The sequence below is a fragment of the Oryctolagus cuniculus genome, chromosome 2 (assembly GCF_964237555.1).
Source record: "Oryctolagus cuniculus chromosome 2, mOryCun1.1, whole genome shotgun sequence".
NCBI classification, from domain to species: domain Eukaryota; kingdom Metazoa; phylum Chordata; class Mammalia; order Lagomorpha; family Leporidae; genus Oryctolagus; species Oryctolagus cuniculus.
Genome location: NC_091433.1, coordinates 99492196 through 99510315, shown reverse-complemented (window position 1 = coordinate 99510315; position 18120 = coordinate 99492196). Strand labels below are relative to the sequence as shown.

At 56.7% G+C, this 18120-nt stretch overlaps 1 protein-coding gene across 1 annotated transcript in view; it reads left to right on the top strand.

Annotated features, from left to right (window-relative positions):
- Positions 1–18120, top strand: part of SH3RF3 (SH3 domain containing ring finger 3) — a 334282-nt gene that overhangs the window by 246726 nt on the left and 69436 nt on the right. The window contains exon 4 of the mRNA XM_008252855.4: positions 11317–11670. Within this exon, the coding sequence (XP_008251077.2) occupies positions 11317–11670 (354 nt within the window). The remainder of the gene's footprint in view (positions 1–11316; positions 11671–18120) is intronic.

The window sequence follows — 18120 nt, the reverse complement described above, 5'->3', positions numbered from 1 at the left end:
TTAGACACAGTCTGATGCTTGCAGACTCTCTCTGAAGCTGTCAGACAGGGCTGATCTTCCCTGCTCTGTGCCCAGCGGCTGGGGCTGCCTGCTTTGTCCGTCTTCATGCTTCTCCCTTTGTGATCTTTGGCGCCCACTTCCTGGGTTTGGGCGCACAGGGAGAAGCAGGTGCAGCCTTGGTAGCCGGGGCACCTTTGGGATTCAGGTTCTAAGCTCAGATGGCGCCTGTGCGTTTAAGGAGGCTTCCTCCGGCCACTCCAAGCCCCGGAGTATGGCAAACGAGAAAAGGCAGCTAATTCCGGCTTTATCTTGTTTCTGCTACACCCACTCAGAGAAATTCAAAGCTCTGCTCCCTGTTGCTTTTACGTGTTTGAAACCCCACAAAGAGAGAGCAATTAAGAGTTCCATTTGGAAACTCCCAAGGCCTCTCTCCTGTGGGAGGCAAAGGCAAAGCTGTGGGGCACCAAGCACAGCCCCCAGGGGTCTTCCGTGCAGTGATTGTTCCCTCTTACTGCTCGGCCACTCCCCCCGTCCCCCACGGAGGCCACTCTGGCTCTCTGGGAGACCATTCTGATGAGGGTCTGGAAGCTTCCATCTGCCACACGCAGTTACACTCCGTGCTGACCTCTCCCCTCCATCACAGCCCTGGCGAGTTGGGTTTCTGCCTGGTGATGCCAAGGAGAGCAAGTGGCAGCCCCAGACACCTGCCCGTTGCCAGCTCAGAACCGAAACACCCCTGCCGCCGGCGACTGTGCCTTTCTTACTGGCTGGGAAGACAGTGGCTCCTTGTGCCTTGGGTTTCTGCTACGGGCTTAGCCCTTGGCCGAAAGAACAGGTTTCCCATGTTATGAGATGCCCTCTGCCCTGTCCACAGGGAGCCGCCATTTCTTTCTCCACCCATTTGTTCATGCATTTCCTGTGCCCGGCCCTGGGGATGCACAGGGAAGGATTGTCTCAAAGCCCACATTATCATGGGAGGAGACACAGAGTGGAGAAAGGGGGTGGGTTCTGCAGGTGTCAACGGGGGAGATAGACAGCTGTGGAGGAGGGGCAAGAGAATGAGGCCAGGTGGAGCCGCAGGTGTCATGATGGCACTCGGAAGCCCTCTGAGGAAGCAGACTGTGGGGGAGCAGGGGCTTCCGGCTGTATTCTGAGCTGGGCAGTGGCTGATGGACGAGGAAGCCAGGGTAACGGGCAGGCTGGACGAGATGGGGGTGAAGTGGGATAGGGACAGTGGGAAGCCATTTCCACAGATCCTGAGGGTCACTCTGGGGACCTAGGCATTTGCTCCAGGTTTGTATCCATGACCTCTGACCCTGGGCCTGCGGGTCATGTTCTTAGGCCAGCCTCTGCCTGCACTGAGGTGAACTTTGATGGGGAAAACCGAATAGACAGAGATTTCAGGACTGAAAGTTTTCAGGAGGTGGTCCTAGGGAAGCCCCAGGTCTGGGGCACCTCGCGTGCAGGCAGAAGGCTTAGGGCAGTCCCATCTGTGCAGGCTCCCAGTGGTGTTGCCAGGCAACATCCCCAAACTGGTTGGAGGCATTGCTGTAGAACCCCCAAACGGGGCTCGCTCGCCCGACGTGCAGAAAACCGATCTCTGACATCGGGGTGGTGGGAGAAAGCCGGTGTTTATTGCAAAGCACAGAGCAAGGAGCGTGGCAGCTGCGGCTTACCTCCCAGACTCCCCAAGGAGTTAGGGGTGAAGGCTCTTAGACATTGACATTGGGGCTGAGAACTGTGATCAGCCCGTGTCCAAGGTTTTAGAGCAGAGGACTTGCCCAGACCAACCTGGCTCTGTCTCTCAGCTCGCTTTCCCCTCCCCTACCTTGGTTTCCATATTTTGTGAGGGGAGGGAGTGATAGTCTCACCTACTTGGTAGGGCTCTCAGCAAATCAGCTACATAAGCCAAGGGCCCAGTGAGAACTGTGTTACAATGTATCATTGCCTCTTCTTGTTCTTTAGGTTCCTGCACACAGCATCCCCTGTTGCAAAAAATTATTTTTGGTGCTTGAGTGTTGCTTTTGAGACTAGAATACAAATAAGGAAAGCGAACTTCAATGCTTTTCAAGGAAGCAATCTGGAATGTACTTGGGTTTCACTCCTGAAGAAAAACAAACATTTGGAGACCTGTGGCTGGCAGGAGAGACTGTCTGAAGGAACCGACCCTGAACGGCCGTTCAGCGCGGAGAGGCAGGAAGCTGGCCACCTCCCTGGGCCACCCCCCTTCCCAGCCCGCAGGCAGTCCTGCCTCAGTGCGTCTCCTCCCATGGCATCAGAAACAGGTTGCTAAGCCCTGTGACGGAGGCAAGTTCTGAGACCAGGGACAGAAAAATAAACCCAGGAGGCCACCTTGATGCTTCTGAAAACCTCTTTGCATTAAAGATGGGTGTGTGGTTGAAACTCGGCTTCCGTTCTAACAGGCTGCACATGTCCACCTGTTGTTAACGTGTAAGTTTGGGGAAGCTGCATGAGGTTGTTACAGAGGGTGGTCTCAGCAGTTCCGGGATCCCCGCTGAGAGATGAGGTGGGTCCCAGAGAGAGCTTAGCTTTGTAACAGGTGAGGCTCAAAGACGCAGATCCGAGTGAAGCAAAGGAGCTTGCTAGTGCTCACCCACACAGCCCGGCCCCGGGACCCCCACTGGAGAGAGGTGGCGCTGAATGGGAGCCCAGGTGGAGGCAGCGGAGCCCAGGATCCACGAAGCTCCGGCCCTTGCGGCCATTTGGGGAGTGAACCAACGGAGGGAAGACCTTTCTCTCTGACTCTCTCTCACTGTCTGTAACTCTACCGTCAAATAAATTAAAAAAAAAAAAGTTCAGACATAGCGCGGTGGCCAGTGGGCTTCAGAGCTTCTCCGTTCACTCATACACTCAGGGTCCAGACCTTTCCCAGCCGCCCTTGCAGGCAGACCCAGTCCTAAACAATGGCTCAGCAGGCTTCATTTGCAAAACCAGCTGGCTCTGGCCCTGGGCCTCTGGGGTTTTGCCACCCTGCCCTGCCCTGCCCGCCAGCCCCCGCTCAGCCTCTGTGTTTCCACTCTGCTTCCCTTGCATCCCATTTTGGCCTGCTCAGTCCCTGACCGTGGGGTGGCAGCCCCCGTGGGAGCCTGGGGTCAGGAAGCTCCCTGACAGTTCTGGACGTTCCCCGACAGCTGCCACAGCCTGTCCCGCCCAGCGGGCGGCTGTCACCCGGGCACTGAACCAAACCTTTGCTAGACCTCGCCTGAAAGTCAGCACACTTGAACAACACCTGCATGCCCAGGGAGCTGAAAAACATCCGAGGCTCTTAGAGCACTTCTCGCTTTGTGCAAACTGGAAAAAAAATAGATTACTGCCAGGACCCAGGAGGCCTCCCTGTAGGCCCATAGACGCCCAGCCTAATCCGCTCTTTTGTCTCGTTTTGGTTCTAGTGACTTTTTCTGATTGCAAAAATAATACCTGCCTATTATTCAAAATAGGGAGGTTCAGGAAAGTGTAAAGAAGAAAATTAAAATCACCCATAATCCTACAAGTAAATATGAATGGACGTGTAGGAAAAGAATGAAATGAAATGCTGTTAGCATATTGTTCTATTTTCTGTATTTTTTTCTATGCATAAATTTCCATGTATTTTGGGCAAGTTTGGAATTGTGCTGTTCTCGTGTGATTGTGAGAATTTCCCACTGACATTAACGCAGTGGCTTCAGAGTGCTTCTGCTCCCCGCCAGTCTTCCGAGAGACCTGCCGAGGTTTGGAAGCCAACCCCGCCCCCTTCTCAGCCCTTGGGCCTGCTCCAGCCACTCTGTTCCCCTTTTCCCCCCTTAGTCGGTCCAGCCACACTGCTACCACAGGGCCTCTGCACATGCTGTTCCCCTTCCCTCTCACCATCCAATACACGCGACAGAGCAAACTGGCTGTCCACAACAACAGGGATTTTGTCTGTTCTTTTTCTTTTCTTTCACACCGATCTACCTGGGCTGCCCCTCGTGGGGGTCTCCCTCCCACTCCTACAGTGCCTCTGGTGTTGCTTGCCTTTCATGTCATCTGTAACTCCAAGGACAGGAACCTCCTCCAGTGTAGAAGCTGCCCCCATAGCGTGTGTGGAACACGGGTTTGCTGGGTGAATGGGAGAGTGTCCAGACAGCATTGGCACCAGTCCCTATGAATGTTTAGCGCTCAGGGCCGGCCGTCACCGTGGTGCAGCAGGTTAAGCCACCGCCTGCAGCACGGGTGTCCCGTGTGGGTGCCAGTTCATGTCCTGGCTGCTCTGCTGTGGCAGTAGAAGATAGCTCACGTCCTTGGGCCCCTGCACCCGCGTGGAAGACCAGGAAGAAGCTCCTGGCTCCTGGCTTCAGCCTGGACCAGCCCTGATTGTTGTGGTCGTTCGGGGAGTAAACTAGTAAATAGAAGCTCTCTCTCTCTCCCTCTCTGTCTCTCTCTTTCTGCCTCGCCTTCTTTCTCTCTATAACTCTGCCATTCAAATAAATAAATGATTATTTTCAAAACAATGTCTAGAGCTCAGTGTGTGCAGTAAATACAGGCCTGGCCTCGGTAATAGGCCTGTGCGGGGAGGGAAGAGGAATGGCTCCCTACCCTGGGTGACTGCGGCTAGCGCCCTCCCCGTGAGCGGATTTGTCTGACCTAACTTTTCACGTCATGCTTAACCAAAATCACAAGGCCTGACTTTTTTAAAAATTTTATTTATTTGAAAGGCAGAGTTACAGAGAGAGGTAGAGCCAGAGAGAGAGAGAGGTCTTCCATCTGTTGGTTCATTCCCCAAATAGCTGCAACAGCCAGAGCTGAGCTGATCCGAAGCCAGGAGCCAGGAGCTTCTTCCGGGTCTCCCATGTGGGTGCAGGGGCCCAAGGACTTGGGCCATCTTGTACTGTTTTCCCAGGCCACAGTAGAGAGCTGAATCAGGAGTGGAGCAGCCGGGACTCGAACCAGCACCCATACGTGATGCCGGCACTGCAGGCCAGGGCTTTAACGCACTACGGCACAGCGCCGGCCAAGGTCTGAGTTTTAAAGAGCCACATTTGAGTCTCTGGCATGAACCCAGGCCATTGCCTTGGCCAAGGGCACAGAGAGAGTTCAGGGGATAAGTTGCTTTGTTCAGCTTACAGGTTGGGCAGCATCCTCTGTAGAACAGCGTGTGGCAGAGGAAGTAGTGAGATGTGGCCGAGAGGTGAGCAGCGGCGGCTGTGTGTGCTGCTTTCTCACTGTGTGATGCCCAGGTCACCTCCATGGCAAATGCCACACCGTGACTGCCTCAGAGCGTTCATCAGGGGTCACGTGAGCAACGCCCCGGCTGGAAAACAGGATTCGGCTCCGCAGGTCAGGCAGCCGTGTAAGCCCCAAAGCCCTGCGTTGGTGGTGCTTTGGGGAGAGGGTGGAGACTTGATCCAGGCGTGGGCCCCATGGGAGCCCTGTCTGTCCCTGGGGGTGTGTCCTGGGCAGGTGGTTCTGGTGGGAGCCGAATCGGGCCCAACCCTGTCTCTGCTTCCTGCCTCACCGTGGGACCCCTTTTCCACACATACCCCACCATTGCCACCCCACCACCTGGCCAGACTCGTGGGCTGCCCAGGCTCGGCCTGTGCACCGCAAATCCATGAGCCCAAGTAAGCTTCCTTCCTTCCCAGTGGCTCTCTCAGGAATGTTTTACAGTGATGGGAAGCTGATCGACCCAAGCGGGAGTGGTGATGGGGTCAGGTCTCAGATGTATGTGGCTGGAGGTGGTAGCAGGCCCCAACTTCGTCAGGGGTGAGAGCCCCTGTGTCGGTTACCCCAGGCGCTGTAGGTGCGCCCCACCCACAGCCTGCAGGGATGAGGCATGTCCTGGAGGAGGGTGAGGAGGGAACTCCTCCTTCTCCGCCCACCAGGAGGCGCTGATCACAGACCAGCTGCTCTGCCTGCCCATCTCAGCCAGAAGCCTGCTGCTGGACAGGACCTGCCCAGGGGCAGCAGCAGCGTCTCCCGGGAGCACTAAGCCTAATAGGCCAGCATTGGCATCTGTAGAAAGACATTCCCCCCCCCCCCCCCCCGTCCCCAGGCACCACAGGGCGCACTGGGCTGTAAATGTGCTCAGAGCAGCGTCTCTGCTCACTAGAGCCTGGGCCGCGGTGGCGCTCAGGCCCTAGCCAGTGTAGATGGTGCATCCACAGAGAGGGGCGGGCTGCTGCCTTCTGAAACCGTGAGCCTCTGCATCCTGGGGCTCCCAGAATTTCCCTGCAGATGGGGGTTCAGGAACAAGTCGCCTGGCTCAGATCTCAGCCACAGGGCCCTGTCCCCCTGGGTGACAGATTGGCTGAGTGTGTGGCCGCTCTGCGCCATCTCAGGGTGGACATCTGCTCCTTGGCTGTTTTGCTCGTGGGCTGCACCCAACCCGGTGTCCTTCCTTCCATGTTAGATCTCCCCTCCTTCACTTCTGTTTCTTCCTTTTAATCAAATATTCAGTTTAAAGTCCTCTCACCAAGCCCGATGGTTTCTGGGTCATCCCCATGCTCTAGCACTGTCCGGGACCAAGCACCAAGATCGCAGACTGGCCTCGAGCTCCCCATGGGAGTAGGAATCTCCTGCATTGACCTGGTCCCTGCGGTCAGGTGCAGCCAGAACAATTCGAGAGCCGTGCTACGGAACTGCGTAAGCAACGGGTGGAAGAAACTTTTGTTCTTCGTGTATTGTTTTAAGATTTATTATTTATTTATTTGAAAGTCAGAGTTACACATGGAGAGAAGGTGAGGCAGAGAGAGAGAGAGAAAGAGAGAGAGAGAGAGAGAGAGAGAGGTCTTCCACCTGCTGGTTCACTCCCCAATCGGCTGCAGTGGCTGGAGCTGTGCCAACCTGAAGCCAGAAGCCAGGAGCTTCCTCTGGGTCCCCTGTGCGGGTGCAGGGGCCCAAGGACTTGAGCCATCTTCTACTGCTTTCCCAGGCCATAGCAGAGAGCTGGATCAGAAGTGGAGCAGCCGGGACTCGAACCGGCACCCATATGGGATACCAGCACTGCAGGCAGCAGCTTTGCTCGCTATGCCACAGCGCCGACCTCTTTGTGTATTTCTAGATGATTCTGTGGTTGGAACAAAGAGTGGCCGGAAAAGAAAATCACATCTAAGTTAATCAAGCAGATAAGACAGAGCCTCGGGGAGACATTACTAAGCATCACAGGCACGAAGCTGATAACAGTCTATAACAAAATACCTGAGCCAGGCGATTGATGAAGAATAGGGGTTTATTTAGCTCATGGTCCCGGTGGCTGGGACATTCCAGAGCATGGCACTGGCATTTAGGGAGGGCTTTCTCATGCACGGTAACATGGCAGGGCATCCCTGGGCGAGCCAGAGCAAGCTGCTGGCTCCAGTCTCCTGCTTTTCTGTAAAGTCACTTGTGCCAGCAGGGGCCCCAGCTCCAGATACCGTTAACACATGGCTTTAAAGAGTATGCATCCAAGGCTAGCGCTGTGGTGTAGCAGGTAAAGCCGCTGTCTGCAGCGCCGGCATCCAATATGGTTGGCAGTTCGAGTCCCGGCTGCTCCACTTCCGATCCAGCTCTCTGCTATGGCCTGGGAAAGCAGTAGAAGGTGGCTCAAATGCTTGGGCCCCTGCACCTGCATGGGAGACCTGGAAGAAGCTCCTGGCTCCTGGCTCCTGGCTTCAGATCAGCCCAGCTCCGGTTGTTGTGGCCATTTGGGGGAGTGAACCAGCAGATGGAAGACCTCTCTCTCTCTCTGGCTCTACTTCTCTCTGTAACTCTGCCTTTCAGATAAATGAATAAATCTTAAAAAAAAAAAAAAAGGGTATGATTCCAGCACGTGCACCTTAGGGGACTTGTTCAGATGGTAGCAGGCCTGGCATGGCTGTCACTGACCCTTTGGCAAGCTCATACCTAGCGCTTAAGCAAACCTCTCCTCTCTGATCTGATCCCATGCTCCCAGAAGCCCCGGGGTTAGGACTGGGCCCTGCAGAGATGCCCACAGAGTGAGAGCAGACGTTCCCTGTTAATGGGCTCCCTCTTGTCCAGGCGCTGGTGATGATCCTCGTGATAAGGGAATATATTCATCACGACTTTTAAAATGTCAGTGTTACTCTTTTGTTTTCATTTTGTATGGGAGTTGAAAATGTCTTCTATTTCGGGAATATGAAAAGAACGCAAAAGCGCAGTGTTGGAGGCATGGCGATAGTTCCGTGCACTTCCGTGTGGGCTGCGGGTGTCTGTTGACGGACACTTCTGGCAGCCACCCACATGCAGGTGTAGCCCTTTTCTTCCTGCACACGCCTTGGTGGGGAGGGTGCGCATCCTCAGGCAGAGACCCAGGAGGCATCCTCCCCCCTGCCTACCCAGCCCGCACCGTCAGCACCCAGTAGCCACGCACAGAACATTCTAGCTTTCTGGCCTGGGGGTTGGGGGTGAGCGGTAGTGTCCTCTGACATTCAGTTCTTCCCTGGTCCTCCCCAGGACACGCGGGATGGTCAGCTAGGACCTATGAGCCTGGTGAGGCTGCTGTCACGGGCAGGTGCTGGCAGGGGAGGGCGTGGTGATCTGGGGCCAGCAGGGTGTAGACCAGTGAGGGACCTTCTGACGTGGTTAGCGCCAAGCTCCCAGACTGGCCTCAAGCTCCCCATGGGTGTAGGAGTCTCCTGTGTTGACCCGCTCCCTGCTGTCAGGTGCAGCCAGAACAATTGAGAGCCGTTGTCTGGAACTGCATAAACAATGGGTGGAAGAAGCTTTTGTTCTTCGTGTATTTCTTTTTTTTTTTTTTTTGAGATTTATTTATTTATTTTGAAATTCAGAGTTACATAGAGTGAGAAGGAGAAGCAGAGGGAGAAAGAGAGGTCTTCCATCTGCTGGTTCACTCCCCAGATGGCTGCAACGGTGCAGCTGGGCCAATCTGAAGCCAGGAGCCTCTTCCAGGTCTCCCAAATGGCTGCAGGGGCCCAAGGACTTGAGCCATCTTCTCCTGCTTTCCCAGGCCATAGCAGAGAGCTGGATTGGAAGAGGAACAGCCGGGACTTGAATCAGCTGCCATATGGGATGCTGGCACTGCAGGCGGCGGCTTTACCTGCTACGCCACAGCAGCGGTCCACGTTGAACTGATTTTTTTCCTGCTCCCCTGCCTTCCCTCGGGCTCTGCCAGCTGGGGGCAGAGCACTAGGGTCCGGAGGTGGGGACCTCACCCCATGAAAGACTGTGAAGGGGAACAGGCACCTGCCATTCTTTGAGGAGCCCTTCAGTAGAAGCAAATGGATAAGGCTATAATACAGAGCAAAGCAGCCAAGTCTGGCTGGAGGAGACATTTCAAAGGAAATAATCCTGGCTTTAGAGCACGTGTTTTGCAGCCCGGTGTGAGTTTGTGTAAACTCCCTCTGAAGGGCTGACAGTGCTGCTGGGCCAGCCTGAGGGGCCCCTGCTCCTGGGATCCCCTGGGTCTGCCAGAGAGCAGGTGAGGGGGCCAGCTCTTCTATACAGCTACACAGGGCTGTGTTCTTCTTAACCCACGGGGATGCCCCCAGCCGCAAATACTAGGACTGCATGTGAGTGAGACCCCGTGTCTCCTTCACGTCACACAGGACTGAGAAGTTCCCGGCTCAGGCCTGAAGCCAGATTCCGCACAGGGGGAGCTGGAAGAGGGTGGTGGGTGTAGGGGGCCATGAGGCCTCCAGCCCCACTGAAGGGCTCGGCAGAGAGGAAGGCAGAGCCTCCACGGATCTGCCCGGGTCAGTGCTGTCTCTCATGTCTTGCTTTGCGCTTTCCCACCTGCGTTAATTCCTGGGTCACCGCCCCGTGACCAATCCCCCCTCCACCTCTGACCTCAGACATCCTCTGGGATCCTGATCCCCTTTTCCTAATGAAGACTTGCAGCTGCCCCCCCCCAGTGACCCTCCTGCAGATTCTAGAAAGTTCTCTGGCAAGATGCCCAGGCCCCTTGCTGCACATCACTTGAGGACCATGTGGTGCCCGCAGCACCCACACAGTTTCCCTCTGTGGGGCGAGAACAGAGGCAGCTCGTGCCCCCCTGTGTTTGGTTCTGTGCTCTCCCAGGTCAGCTCCCCCAGAGGGCCAGCTGGCGTGTGCTCAGTCTCTTCTGCTGCTCCGAAAGACAAGCGACACAGCCGAGATCGTCCGGGCGCTCCCCCAGCGTGTTGGCATTTGTTTAACCCCGTCTCGTGGGGCTGATCCCAAGCTGATTATAGCGTCACCTCTCCTGGCCGCCCCTCCGCACTGTACACACAATGCATCGTTTCCTGGATTCCCCTGTAGGAAGGAACTCAGGCTGAGCCAAGTACAGCCTGCAAGAAAGGGCTCCATCAGAATGGTGAACGGAGAACTCCCTGCTGGTGTGGAGGACACTGTCACTCCCAGATGGTGAAGGGACCCAGCCTTTGACCTGCGGCCCTCTGGACCCCACCCAAGCTCAGGGCCTTTTATTCCACAGCTGGTACACACAGGGTTGCTGTCTCAGGTACTACCCAGGCTATGGGCTGGGCAGCCTGGAGTTTGCATTCCCAGTTATCACACAGGCTGCTGCATGAACCCATCTTCATCCCACCTAGCCTGCCAAGCACTTCAGGGTAAAGATCTCCGTCAAGAGCAAACTTTTCACTGCAAAAACAGCACCTGCTCTTTGGTAGAAGGGGTGGGAGACGTGGGAAGGCATGGTGTCCTAAGTCCTTGCGGAATCAATCCAAGTAATACAAGAGTGCTTCAGAAAGCTTGTGGCAAATGGAATTACATACCGTTTTGGTGCAAAAAGTTGTTAAATCCATGCATACAACAGGTCTCCAGAAAGTGCGTCTTAGGAGAAAATGCACAGAGTTCACAGTTTTGAACCACAGTAGACTTATCTTGTAAGTAGCAGGTGCATCTGGACGCACACTGCAAATTCCCCGGAGTGGCCAGCACTGTGCAGGGCAGCCAAGGAGCTGGTTCCTGGGGGAGTGCAGAGCCAGCCAAGCCTAGCTGAGGCTGGGCTTCTGTTCCCTTCTCCCCACTAGTCCCTGCTCCTCCGGGCCTGCACCTCGTGCCCTGGACGTGCAAACCACTGAGAAAATAGGAGCCGCCAGGTCTCTCAAGCACCGTCCCGTCTGCTGAGTGCCCTGCTCTCCGTCATGGCTCCCGGGCTTTGAGCTGCTTCAAAAACCACGTCCGTAAAGTCTGCAGCTGTCACTGCAGCTCAGCCCTGTTGTCACCGCACCACTCACCCTGGAAGCTGCTGTTTGGAAGCGGCTCACCGGTGTGAACGCATTAGCAGTGTGTAGCCGGGGAGGTGGCGGGAGAGCGCGGGGAGCCGTAGTGTGTGGTTGTGACATTACTTAATGAAGCCTCCCTCCTCCCTTTTTCACTTAGCTCAACGACTCCGCCAAGCAGCTCATTGAGATGGACAAGCCGTGCCCAGCCGCTGCGTCTGGCTGTGACGCCTCCTTGCCCTGTGACGCCGGCGCTGTGGCCACCGCGGCCCCGGGCCCCGCCGTGAGCAGCTCAGGGGCGGTCAGTGCCTTTCAGCGGCGTGTGGACAGCAAGAAGAATACCAAGAAGCGCCACTCCTTCACGGCGCTCAGCGTGACGCACAAATCCTCACAGGCCGCCAGCCACAGGCATTCCATGGAGATCAGCGCCCCGGTGCTGATCAGCTCCAGCGACCCCCGGGCTGCGGCCAGGATCGGGGACCTGGCTCACCTGTCTTGTGCCGCTCCCCTCCAGGTAACATCCCGTGGCTAGGGTGGGTGCCTCTGGGCTGCACTCTCCTCTACCCCAAGGACGGCCTTGCTGCTCGGAAGTTCCCAAAGCCTGGGCCTTGGGCAGTGTTCCCCAGGGAAAGGTCTCTGGTCCTATGAGCATGTTTTCCGTACAAGGGAGAGTACAGCCCTGACCTGGACCTTAACCCCTGCCCTGGCCTGGGCCTACAGTCCTCAAGCTGAATGTTGGTGCTTTTTGAGGGGGCACAGAGACTCCCTGGTGAACCAGCCTGGGCCTGTAGAGAGCCCAGAAGGCAGCGGATTTTTTTTTCCGACTTGTGCACCCGCTTGTCCCACCTCTGATCACCGAGTCCTGTGGCTGACAGCTTGTGCAGGGGTAGCCACGGTGCACCAGCCGCGGGTCCTCTTGAGGCTGCGGTGCTGCGTGGAGCCCCCGCCCACTCTGCCAGCTGCTCCCTGGGTGAGAGAGCCCACCCAGAACTGTGACTTGTGCATGAGGCTTGGCCTTCCATCGCTCTGCATGAAGAAAACCAGTCTGGAGCCCTCACGCACTCATCCACACGTGGAGGCCTGCTGTGTGCAGCAGCAGCGTGGTGGGGCATGGGCTCTGCATGACAGAATGACTGCAGCCCCCAGCTCCCAGGGCTTTCCCACATCAGCTGTCCCCCTGCCTCCCACCGGCCCCTGGAGACCCGGCACATCCAGATTGGGACACAGAGCGAATGCTCAGCCTTGGGGCTTGGGGGAGAGGGAGGGCATGTGAGGGGGAAAAGGCTGTTTGTCTGCAACCCAGAGCCCTCACCTGCCCACCTGTGGGTTCTTGGGCCACAAGGAATGGAGGTCATGGTCACAGGTCCCGTGCATCTCCTTTTAGGAGCAGATGTGGCTGTTGTTGCTAACGGTTATGAGCCCTCGCCAACTGCTGTGCTGGGCTTGGGCGGTGTGGAGAAGGGGCGGTGCTGGCTGCTGCCGAGGCCTGTTGGTAAAGCCGAGGCCTGATGGGGACACGCCTTGCAGGCTACAGGGCGTTAGAGGGGACTCTGCGAGACGGCAGCTGTAAATCAAACACAAGACGGCGCTGAGCTGGTGCTAAAATCCTCTGCCGAAAAGTGAGCGAAATGCAAACCAGATGCTCGCACACAGCGACATGGTGATTGGTTGGCGCACACGCTGGGTCGGGGGGCAGCAACATGGGCAGGGGCCCTGGCTGGCTGCGTCAAAGAGCTCTTTGGTGTGATTGGTTTAGTGATGCCTTTCCTCTTCCCTGAAGATAGAAAGGGTGGGGGCTGTGGTTACTACAGAAACGGCTTTGAAACCGGAGCCATTTCCCTGCTGCTTAGGCAGAGCCCCGTGAGTGCCCTGAAGCCTGCAGGCACAGCCTGAGCACGCCCCAGGGGGCCTCCTGGGAGCAGCTGTCCAGGGCCTCCGTGGCCCTGCTGCGAAGCTGCTGTCTGCAGCTCTCCTCCGTCTTCCGCCCTCGTCTCCTCCAGTCCTGGAGTCTGAGCGCTCTGGGTTGGCTCGGATTTGAGCAGCCCACCCGCAGCTCACGCCCGCTCCAGCGCCCCTCTGCCCCCAGTGCTGCAGGAACAGGGGAGGGAGACGGTGGCAACCTCCTCTCGCAGTGACCCAAGCGAAGCCCACACCCTGGCTGCGACTTCCTCTGCTAGGAAGCAGAGTCCCAGGGTTTGTGTCCATCTTAGAGGGGAGGGAGCTGAGGCCCATCTCGGGGCCATGCTTCTGTGCCAGTCTGCCTGTCTTTCCTGGCCCCGCTCTGGCTATCAGAGAGGTTTGGACGGGTCCGGCACACAATGTCAACCCACCTCGGTTTCACCTCACTTTTCCACCATGCAACCCGGTCCCAGTCTTCCCCACTTGTCTGTGGTGGGTCCTTCCCCGTGTGCGTGGCTTTGCCTCCTCCTGGATGTCCACGCGCTGGGTGTCCCGTGCCAGGCCTCAGATGGATTCACCCTCATTGATTTTTTTGGGTGGTCTCCATGGCCCCCATCAGTGTCAATGCACACCGAGCAGTCTTGCACATAAATCACCGTGGCCTGGAATGCCACATGGTCTTCCCCAACAGGACGACTGCCGTCACCACGGCTCTCCATGTAGGATTCCGGTTCCAGGTCAGAGGTTGCAAAGAGGGTGCATCTGGTGGTATCCAGTGGAGGACTCTGGGCACGGGCCCGGGCAGGCTGAGCCTCCGACAGCCGTCCCGCTCACATTTGCAGTCTGCCCTCGGCGGAGCTCAGAGGCCAGCTCCGCTCCTTATAGACCATGAAGCAGCACTCCCATGTCAGCTCCTGGGGGTGGGGGGAGAGAATTGGCAGGGGTGGGGAGAGGGAAAGAGGCTTTTCAGGCCCATGCCACAATGAAACATCGGGACGATTGCTTCCTGAGGTCATTGGATCCAACCGGGAACTAATGACACTCATGGTTGATGAGTGACGGCGACTCCTTCTGAGAAGTGCTGTGCAGTCGACGGCTTTGTCATTGCTCAAACACCACCCAGTGCGCTCTCGCCACGAACGCCAGCAGGAGACGCCATAAACATGGGCTGTGAGGCTGCTGCCGGCCCAACACAAGCGTCGCACAGCAGACACCCTCAGATGACAATCAAATGTTGTTAAGTCCAAAGTTAATACATAAACCGGGACCACTCATTTATCATCATGAGTATCGGGTACCACATGTAGCCGCATGTGCTTTGCTTTTGTATGACTGGCGGCATGGTGGGTGTATGTCAGCAGTACCACCACACGTGTGAGTACCGTGTTGCAGTCCCACGTCACGTGGCTATGGTGCCTCTGTAATCTTCCAGCCCACACTCGTATGGGACGTGGTCCATCGCTGACCAAAGCATGGCTGCAATTGCAAGTTAGATGCATTTCCTCATAAACCAAATAAGAAACCAGCGTGCCAGACTGCCTGGACACGGTTAGCGCTGAAGCTCCCCGTAACAGCCTGTGTGAGCCGGTGACAGGCACCATGTGGCGAGCAGCCCTACTCCGGGGGCACATGGCAGGAGGCCTGCTTCTGTCTCATACTGTGTTGAGTTGCGGGCAGCTGAGGGCTAGCTCTGTTGCATTCTCGCCCTAGAACACCAGTAAACACAGGCCAAGTCCAAGCTGTTTCTGCTATGGCCAATGACAGCTCTACTTGGCTCCCATGGCTGTTGCACTGTAGCTGCCTTGAGGCCCAGCAGAGGGTGAGCAGCTGGGACAGAGGCCACAGGACCTGCGAGGCCTGATGTGTCTAATACAGGGCCCTTTATAGAAAAGACACCTGCTGACCCCCATGCAAGGTGTCCACAGCCGCCGCGGGGTAAGCGTTGCCTCTGCTCCCGGTTCATTGGCTGTGGCCAGCCCCACAGCCCAGCCCCCTGGAAGTGAATGGGGACACAGAGCCTGCTGGGCCCGGAGGAGGGGGACTCAGATGCTGTGACCAGTCCCCAGGTCCGCACTTACCCCAGGAGCCATACCTGTCTGTCTTCACTGCTGAACACAGAGCGAGAAACACGGGTAGGATCTGTTGTCTGCAAGAGACTGTGTGGAGGAAGAGCAGCGCCTTTACACACCGAGGCCGGGGTGCATGGTGGGTGTGGTGAAGCAGCCGTTCGGGCTGCATCCCACATCCGAGTGCCTGGGTTCCAGTCCAGGCCCTGCCGTCTGTCCTCTGCAGCTTCCTGTTACTGCTCCTCCTGCGAGGTAGCAGGTGATGGCTCAGGTATCGGGCTCCTGCTACCCTGTGGGAGGCTTGCATTGAGTGCATTTGCCTGGCTCAGCCCTGGCTGCTGCAGGCATTTGGGGAATGAACCAGCAGATAGGAGATTTCTTTCTCTCTCTCTCTCTCTCTCTCTCTCTCTCTCTCTCTCTCTCCCCCCCCCTCTGTCCTGGTTCTCTGCCTTTCAAATAAATAATAAGACCAAGAGCAGCACTGATCTGATGCCCTTCCTTGTGCTGCTGACACATGGGTTCTGCAGGGCTGGGCTGCTACGTGGACACGGCTCCCTGGCAGGCACTGGCTCATGGCCCATCACAGGCCAACTCCCCATCCAGTCACGGACAGCTCTTCCGTCAGACCTTGCCCGCCCCTCAGCTTTGGAGAGCCCAGTGGCTTCCAGACCAACTCCAAGTAGGCAACCCCTTGAGACTGCGGCAGTGCCCTTTGAGATGAGGGCGTGGAGTGGGCGGGGCATCACAGGCCAGCACTCCTCCAGTATATCCCTGTCTGAGAAGCCCATCAGAAGAGCTCCGGGTGACGTCTTTGAGGTGCGTCACCACCTGCCATGTGTCTCCAGGTGCAGGACAGACAGATGGACATGTTCCTAATGGAGGAAGCGCCTGGGCGAGAGCCACGGGACTGAAGATGAATATCAAAAGAATCCAATTGTGCAGATCTTTCCCGAGAACTTCGTTCTGCACATCTGGAGATGGCTGTGGCTCCAAGACTTACCCTCCATGGCTTTGCAGTGGGGACAGAGAGTGCTATAGCTGTGGTGATGTGGCGTCCTGTCGAGTGCCAAGCTTTTCACGCACAGAGCCAACGCCGTAGCATTTCTTTTGCTGCTGTGCCCAGGTAGGGGCTTCAGGCCATCCGCTGGCCGCTGAGTTCCTGGTTCCCTCACTTCTTTGACGGTTCCAGCCTTAAAGCTGCATCCCGCAGTGGTTCCGAGGAGGGGCTGCGCATGGCTACTCCCCACCCCCAGGAACCACGGGGCCGCCGGGATGTGAAAGCGTGATCCATGCCAGAGGGGGCAGTCAGAAGGAAGGGCCAGCGATTAGCACAAGGAAATGGGAGGAAACAGGCCAGGCTGGCTCCCAGGGGCCCCTGAGGTCAGCCTCCTCTGGAATTGTCCCTGTCTTCCCGGAGCTCCTGTGTGGAAGGCACAGGTTGTTCCTGGACAGGAAGAGGGGAGGAAGTTGAAAACCTTCCCAGCAGATGTCCCGACCCCACGTGCCTTCCTGCAAGCTCTCACAACCTCGTCTTGTCATCGTCAGACCCCAAGGCTGGATGGTGAGCTCTGCCTGACACAGAGGGCCCTTCTCCTTGGACGCTTAGCCTGGGGCCTGCTCACAGGGACTCTTGGATGGATGGACAGAAGGACACAATGGATGGGAATGGAACAATAGGAGGCACTTTCGGTTTGAAGGCAGGCAGACAAGTACCTGACAGTGAATGAAGACTGCATTCTTGCAACAGGGAAGAGATCCCATGGTAGCTGCCGGGCACCACCCTGCATCCGAGGACACCCAGAAAACTGACTCTCGTACAAGGGAGAGGAAGTGAAGAGGGCAAAGCGATGGCTGGAAACCACCTGTGAGTCTTCTCTGTATTTGAGAGGCAGACAACACACACACACACACACACACAGAGAGAGAGAGAGAGAGAGAGAGAGAGAGCTCCCAGCCACTGGTTCACTCCCTGAAATGCCCACAACAGCTGGGGCTTGGCTGGGCTAAAGCCAAAAGCTGAGAACTCAGTCTGGGTCTCCCACATGGGTATACGGACCCAAGTGCTTTTTTTTCTTTTTAAAAAAGATTTATTTATTTACTTGAAAGTCAGAGTTACACACAGAGAAGGAGAGACAGAGAGAGAGAGAGAGAGAGGTCTTCCATCCACTGGTTCACTCCCCAGATGACCGCAACAGCTGGAGCTGTGCCAAACCAAAGCCAGCAGCCAGGAGCTTCTTCTGGGTCTCCCACGTGGGTGCAGGGGTCCAAGGACTTGGGCCATCTTCCACTGCTTTTCCAGGCCACAGCAGAGAGCTGGATCGGAAGTGGAGCAGCCAGGACTCGAACTGGCGCCCATATGGGATGCCGGCACTGTAGGTGGCAGCTTTACCTGTTAGGCCACAGCGCCAGCCCCATGGACCCAAGTTCTTGAGCCATCACCTGCTGCCCTCTTGAGGTATGGGTGAGCTTGCAGCTGGAATTGAGAGCAAAGCCAGGAGTAGAACTCAAGGCACTCCGATATGGAATGCCGTGCATAAGCAATGCCTTCATCCCTAGGTCAAACTGTGCCTGCCCCCCACTCTCCCGCTGCCTCCATGAGTCTCCTTGGTGGAAAAAGAAAGTTCCAGAACAAAACCTGTTGGTCCAGAGTTACAACTCGTGAAGCCCCAGGTGGAGTGAGAGGCAGATCCTGTACCTGCTTGGCAGACTGCCCCTCCCCTGCCTGATGTGCTCAGGAGTTCCCTCCCAAAGCAGAGCTGTTGGCAGATGCTGTCTTCTCGAATCCCATCCACCTGCTTAACAGCACTGTGGGAGTGCCGCGGCTGTGGCTTGTCGGCCCCAGTTACCCACCCAGTCCACATGCAGACAGTGGAGCTTCGTCCTCTCGTGCTAAGCTCTTGGAGCAGCCACTGGCAAGCGTTTTCCAGAGACAGTGGGAATGGGTGGGCGTGGCTGGCTGCCAATCAAACTTCATTCTCAGAAGCAGAAGCAGGGATGGT